The sequence below is a fragment of the Purpureocillium takamizusanense genome, chromosome 4 (genome assembly GCF_022605165.1).
Source record: "Purpureocillium takamizusanense chromosome 4, complete sequence".
NCBI lineage: Eukaryota > Fungi > Ascomycota > Sordariomycetes > Hypocreales > Ophiocordycipitaceae > Purpureocillium > Purpureocillium takamizusanense.
Genome location: NC_063071.1, coordinates 510,504 through 517,739, shown reverse-complemented (window position 1 = coordinate 517,739; position 7,236 = coordinate 510,504). Strand labels below are relative to the sequence as shown.

General features: G+C 38.9%; 1 protein-coding gene across 1 annotated transcript; it reads left to right on the top strand.

Annotated features, from left to right (window-relative positions):
* Positions 1–4,087: 4,087 nt before the first annotated feature.
* OPT6_2 (oligopeptide transporter 6) lies at positions 4,088–7,003 on the top strand (the record flags this gene model as incomplete). Its single annotated transcript, XM_047986047.1, has 2 exons — positions 4,088–4,598; positions 4,665–7,003. The coding sequence occupies 2 exons, from the start codon at positions 4,088–4,090 to the stop codon at positions 6,785–6,787; spliced, it is 2,634 nt and encodes an 877-aa protein (XP_047842027.1). The 3' UTR covers positions 6,788–7,003.
* Between the last annotated feature and the right edge of the window lie 233 nt (positions 7,004–7,236).

Genomic DNA, 7,236 nt, shown 5'->3' with positions numbered 1-7,236 from the left:
TTCTAGGTACTGCCGCTAGCGGTAGATATACTACTCGTTAGTCGTTAAGAGTAACGTACCGAATAGGAGTAATTAAAATATAATAGAGCCTAAAAGGGATCTTAAGGTTTACTATTACTTAGGAGGTACGTTAGGCTTAATAACGAGTAGTAAAGATTTACGAAGTCCGTTAAGAAGGTTTATACTTCTTACCTAAGTAATAAATACTTAAATACTTAGATTAATTACTAAAGATCTAGCTATCTACTCTAGTAGTAACTATAGTATATATATCCGTCTATCTCTTTACTAATTAGTTAGCTTAGTAATAAGCCAGGTAAGCCTAGCTTACCTAGCTTAATATAGATCCCCCTAATCTAAGTGAGGCTAGCTTACTTAGCTTAATAGTGATCCTACTAATCCTAGGGTTACGTATCTCATTACGTAATACTATCCTATCTTCCTCTTAGATTCTAATGAATATATACGGGATCCCTATTATAAGGCTTCCTCGGGCCGGCCTATCTAGCGGCCAACCGTTAGTTTATAATACTTAAATAATATTATTAAATACTTAAAATAATTATAGTAAATATAAAAAATAATCTTTTATTTCTTACTTTTTTAAATATAAATATAATAATACATATCTTTAATATCGATATTTAAGAAATAATAAGCCCCTTTATAATAATTTATAATTTTAAAAATAAAAAGTAATATATAGCAATTCTTTATCGAAACGTTATTAAATCCTTAATAATTTATATATAATTATAATTTATTATCCTTCTTTAATATAAAGAGGATTAATATATTTATTAAGCTTTTTAAAAGTTAGATTTATTTATTAATTTAATTTTCTTAAATATAATTTTATAACTCTTATAGCTTAATTTATAAAGGTAAATAAAGGGTCTATAAAAAATATCTTATTAAATATAAAATTAATAATATAATTAATAGATTTATAAAATAATAAAATATTAATATAAATAATATTAAAGATATCTTTATATCTTATTAATTTAAATAATAAGCTATTACTTATTTACTTTTAATTTATTATTAATTTCTTTTTTAAGTCTTAAAATAATATTAAATTATTATCTTTAATTTATTAAAGTAAAGAAGATCTATTATTTTATTAATATAAATATACTTAAAAAAATAAAATATTCCTTTACTTTTAAGTCTTAATTAATAATAATATAATAGTAAAAAAACTTTAAATTTTATCCCTTATTAATTTTTATAATAAAAGGTATTTTTTAAACTTAATATTAAAGAATATATAATCTATTTAATTTATATAAAGTTAAAAAGTTCCTTTTAACTTTTTATAATTAATATTATTATATAAATTTAATATTAATTAAATATACTTTAAAATAAGTATTAAGTTATATATTTATTTAAACTTTAATTTAGCTATTAATTATTATTAATATAATATAGTATTATATTATTTACTTTAAAGGATTAAAAATTAAAGTATAAATACTTATTTTAATTACTTATAATTTCCTTATTATATAATATAGTCTATATTTTTTAAAGCTTTAAATAAGCTTATAAAAAGTAGTTTTTATTTTTATAATTAAAATATTATAGTTTTATAGCTTTAAATATAAATTATATAAATATAATATTAAGCCTTATTATTAAAGTAATAAAAGGTATACTTTAATTATTCTTTTAAAGTCTCTTTATCTTAAATTATTATTAAAACTTAAATATATAATAAATATTATTTATAAGCGCTTCCTTTTTCTTTATATAATAATTTATAAAATCTTATATTTATTAAATAATTTATATTATATTTTTATATATTTTATTTTCGATTAAAGTCTATAAATTAATTTATTTTTAAAGCTTTAAATATAATTTCTTAAAGAAAGTAAATATATAATTTATTTTATTAGCGTATTTAAAATATTTCTTTATTAAATTAAGGTAAATATTAAACTTAATTAAAATTACTATTTTTATTATATTACTTTTTAATATAAAATTATAAATATAGCTTTATAATTAATTAAATCTTAAAGTAATATATAAGTTTAGTCTTTAAATTTTTCTTAAATTATCTTTAATTAAGCTCTTTATTTTTCTTATTAATTATTAAAGAAATAATCTTATTTTACTTATCTTTTTTAATATATATAATTTAAGGTAAATATAATCTATTTTTTATTTTATTTTTATTTTTTAAATATATTTATAAAAGCTTATTTTATATCTTTTAGCTAATCTTATTAATATTATAGGTTAATAAAGTAACTTAATTTTAAAATATTAATAATTTTAACTTTAATATTATAATTAAATATTTTAAAAATACTTTATTTATATTTTAATAATATTATATTATATTTCCTTATTTTTTAAAGAATATTATAATTCCCTTTCTTTATTTTATAAGCCTTTAACTCTTTAAGCTATTTAATATAAGCTTATATTACTTATATTTATTTCTTTAAAGTAAATATTAAAGTAATAAAGGTTATATTAAATATACTTATAATACTTTTTATAAATAAGCCTATTTATTATATTATACTATATATAATAATAATAGCTTCTTAGCTTTTTATCGATATTATCGCTACCCTTAAAGTAATTAAAAAGAAGCTTTAAGAATTATAATAACTTATTTATTAAATATTAAGTTAGTAATTAAGTAATAGAAATAATAATATATTTATATTCTATAAGGAATGCTTTATCTTTAATATTAAAGCTTATAGATTTAAGATTTTAGTTCGCTAGCTAAATAGACTTTAATACCTTATAGTTTAGGGGCGTTATATATACGCTTTAATTCTTTACTTAAGTCTCTATATATATATATTCTATCTTAGTACTTTATTATAATTATACTTTTATATTTATTATTATTATATTTATTATATTTAGCCTTACCTATAATTTACTTAAGGTAATAATATTTAATAGATATTTTAAAGATATCTTAAGTAATATTAAAATATAAATAGTAAAATAATTAGAGAATATTATTAATTACTAAAGAATAAAGGGTTACTTTTAAATACTTCTCTCCCTCCTTTAAATATAATTATTATTAATAATATATTAGTAAAATTCTTATTTCTTAGTAATTAGATTATAGATATAAATTGCTAGATATATCGCCTCGGTCGCGTAACCGTCGCGAGACCTTTCGGGGCGGCTTACCCTAGGCATCTAGATTAGCTCGCGCGACCCCACCACAGCCAAATCCGCATCTTGTACCAAGTCAGCCGGGACTCGGCTCGCGGCATCTGGCGGCGCCACTTCAGCCAAAGGGTAGGGGGGAGGTACGCTGGCGACAAGCTAACGGGCGGGGAGAATTTCTGGAGGGGACGCGGGGATCGAGGCCGGGGCACTGGCCAGCACGGCAGAGGCGGAGGCGATGAGCATGCGTGGAGGAGGTTTCCCTACCAAATTCGTCGCCAACATGCATGTGTGCCTTAGACTCGGAGGTCGGGGGACTCCCACGTCGCTCTTGCCCGTGCCCAGGCAAGACTCAAGACTCAGGGGGCAGTCGCCCTTGCCGTTCTTGCCTACGCCACGATGTGATGCGCCGGCCACACGGCACGAGGCGCGACTGAGACAGGAAGGAGCCATCAAGTCGTGTCCACCCGCTCGTGACATCACATTCGCGCGCCTGCCCCAGGGTGGCACAGTCACTACCGATCTGGTACAGTGCCTGCCTCCCCTCGAGGTTTGAGCAATGTACATACCTCGCGGCGCGGCGCTTCTCTTCTCAATGTACTATGCACGGCGCACGATACATCGTCCACCCTCAAGTCACGCGACAAAGCGCTTCGCGTGACTTGCAGGTACTGTAACCTCAAGCATGTACGCCTCCGAGGTACAGCAGTCCCTCTTGTACTCCGCGCCTCCGCGCACGATATAAGGTGACTTGACGGCGCGACACCTCCGTGCATCACCTCGTGCCCCTCCGCGTCGCCTTGCTTGCACACCCTTGAATCCGAACCACTTGGGGCGTTCGCCCGCAACGCTCGTGATAGCAAGCGTATTCCTGTCAAACCATCAAACCCGCCAGGCTCAAACCACCGCCCCTTGTTGCGTCCCCAACATGGCTCGCGCCAGGGTCGAAACCGTCGAGGACGCCGACGGCTCGCCTGCTGTTCAGGCCGTCTCAGAGGAGAAGCCGAGCCTGGTCCGCGTCAGGAGCCGCTATGGCGACCAGATCCCCCATGAAATGATGGAGAGTCTCGCCCCCAATGGCGAGGCCGATTATATCCTGGACAAAATCAACAACATGTCCGAGGACGAGGCCATTGCCATCATTTCCGAGTCGCTCGAGTTCCATTCTGATGACTGGAACTTCCCCTCGGACATGCGCGAGCGCATGCACAAGCTGCTTCTAGGACCGAAGGCGTACGGGGAGTTCTATGACCGCGACCTGCGCATCGAAGCAACCATGATGAAGCACTCGTCGCCCTACCCCGGCGTGCGTGCCGTCGTCAGCCCCATCGATGATGATGTGCCCATCGAAACCTTTCGCGCTTACTTCCTCGGCATTGGATGGGCTGTCATTGGCACCTTTATCGCGACCTTCTTCAACTCGCGATTCCCTGGCATTAGTAAGTTCAGGTCCGGGTTCAGGGGCTGACAGGCGTGGGACGAGCTACTGAACACCAAGGGGCCAGGTCTTGGCAGCTATGTTATCCAGATCTTTCTCTTTCCATGCGGCAAGTTCCTCGAAAGGATCCTCCCTGATTGGGGCTTCACCGCGTTTGGCTCGCGTCACACGCTCAACCCCGGGCCTTGGACGTTCAAAGAGCAAATGTTTGCGACAATTACCTACAACATTGCCATCTACACGACCAACAGCTACGGCATGATTCTTGTGCAGCGGTCTCCCGTCTACTACGGCCTCGACTTCATCACTTTCGGGTACCAGCTGATGCTGACCCTATTCACCCAGCTAATGGGTATGGGTTTCGCCGGCTACCTCCGTCGATTCAGCGTGTATCCCGTCAAGGCGCTGTGGCCAACCTTGCTGCCCATCATTGCCATGAACAGGGCCCTCACCAAAGAAGAACCGCGCGAGAACATCAACGGATGGACCATCTCGCGCTTCAAGTTCTTCCTATACGCTACCGCCGGCATGTTTGTTTACTACTGGCTGCCTGGCTATCTATTCACCGCGCTGTCACAGTTCAATTGGATGACGTGGATCGCCCCCGATAACTTCCTCCTCGCTCTCCTGACAGGCTCCAACATGGGTCTCGGCTACTTCAACCCCATTACCACCTTTGACTGGAACGTGGCTACCTCGTCGTACGCAGCACTTTCCCAACCATTCTTCTCCACGTGCACCAGTTACTTCGGCAGCATCTTGGGCGGGCTCATCATTCTCGCCATCTTCTATAAAAACTCTTACAACACAGCGTACATTCCAATCAACTCGTCGTCAGCATTTGCCAACGACGGTACTCCGTACAAGGTCCAGAATGTGGTCACAAACAACAAGCTGGATCCTGCCAAATACCAAGCGTACTCGATGCCCTTGTACTCGGCCGGCTACATTCTCACTCTCGCCGCCAACTTCGTCTTCTACCCTGTCTACTTCCTCTATATGATGTTTAACCAATGGAAGACGGTGTCCAAAGCCTACGTTGACTTCTACAAAGGTCTTCGCTATGGCAAGGGTAACTACGAAGATGCCATGGACGTGCACAGTCGCACCATGGCTCGGTACAAGGAGGTGCCCGACTGGTGGTTTCTCGTCATCTTCTTTGGTGCCATCATTGTCTCGTGTGTCTTCGTCACTATTTACCCCCTCGACACTCCGGTGTGGCTCATCTTTCTCCTCATCGCCATCAACCTCATCTTCGCCGTGCCGTTGTCCCTGCTTTCCGCGACCACAGGTACCAATCTGAGTCTTGGCACTCTTGTCCAGATTATCACGGGCTATCTCCTGCCGAACAACCCCAACGCCTTCCTCTTCGGGCAGACGCTCGGCTCGTGGGCTTTGGCGGGCTACGGCGACAATTATGTGCAAGACCAGAAGATGGCTCACTATACCAAGATGGCACCTCGAGCCGTTTTCCGCTCTCAAATTGGCACCATCATCATCACCTGCTTCGTGGCCGTTGGAACGCAGAACTTTGTCCTGAACAACGTCGAGGGACTCTGCACCCCTGACCAGCCGAGTCGTTTTACGTGTGCTGCCGACGGCGCACCTCTCTATGCCAACTCGCTCATGTGGGGGCTTCTTGGGTCGAATCGCATGTTTGGCCATTTATACCCGATTCTCAAGTGGTGTTTCCTCATTGGGGTGCTTGTCTCCGTCGTCTTTCTCGGGGGCCAGACCTACGGACCAAGGTACCTCCCGCAGGTCAAGGAGAAGCTGCGTCAATCACTACGACCCAACACTTTTGCAATGCTGGACAGGACACTGTTCTCCTTTGTCGCCTCGCTCATGTGGCTCAACCCCATTCTCATCATCCAGGGGATCCAGCACTGGGCACCCTCCAACATGTCGTACAAGACCCCCGGCTTCATCCTCTCCTTTATCTTCATGTACTGGCTGCCACGACATCGGCTGGCCTGGTGGTCCAAATACAACTACACGCTGTCTGCGGCGCTTCAGGTCGGCGTGGCGGTATGCGCCCTCGTGATGTACTTTGCCGTGTCGTATCACCCCAAGAGCCTCAAGTGGTGGGGCAATACGGTCAGCGGCGCCGGGATGGATGGCAAGCAGATTGGCAGGCTACCGATTCCAGAGCGCGGTTATTTCGGTCCTGAAAGGGGCACGTTTCCGTAGGGCTGAGACGACCTCAGACGACCACGGTTCAGGCCAAGGTGTTTGCTCATATGTTACAGATTGGCAAAGTTGAGCCCTGGCTCAGTTTAGCATCAGCGTCTTGGTACTGATTCCATCGGCGTATCAGCGTCGAGACAGAGGTGTCTATTTAGTTGAGATCATAGGCAGTACGAAAGACTGAGCACTCAGATATGGAATTGGATTTTTACATACGAATGCTTTTTCTCAAGCGGCTCATGTTCTGCTCCGGTGCAACACTCCAGCAGCGCCTGTCATGTAGCAGGTGACATGTCCATTCTGACGAGCTAGCGCAGTCTTTCTCATGCAAGCTTGAGGCAAAACAGTTCATGTTTCCACATGTCCTGCGGTCCCTTGGGACAGCCTCTCAAACGCGGGATGGTGAGTGGCACCAGCGTGTCTCGTTGCTCAATGTTCGCAGACGGGGAATG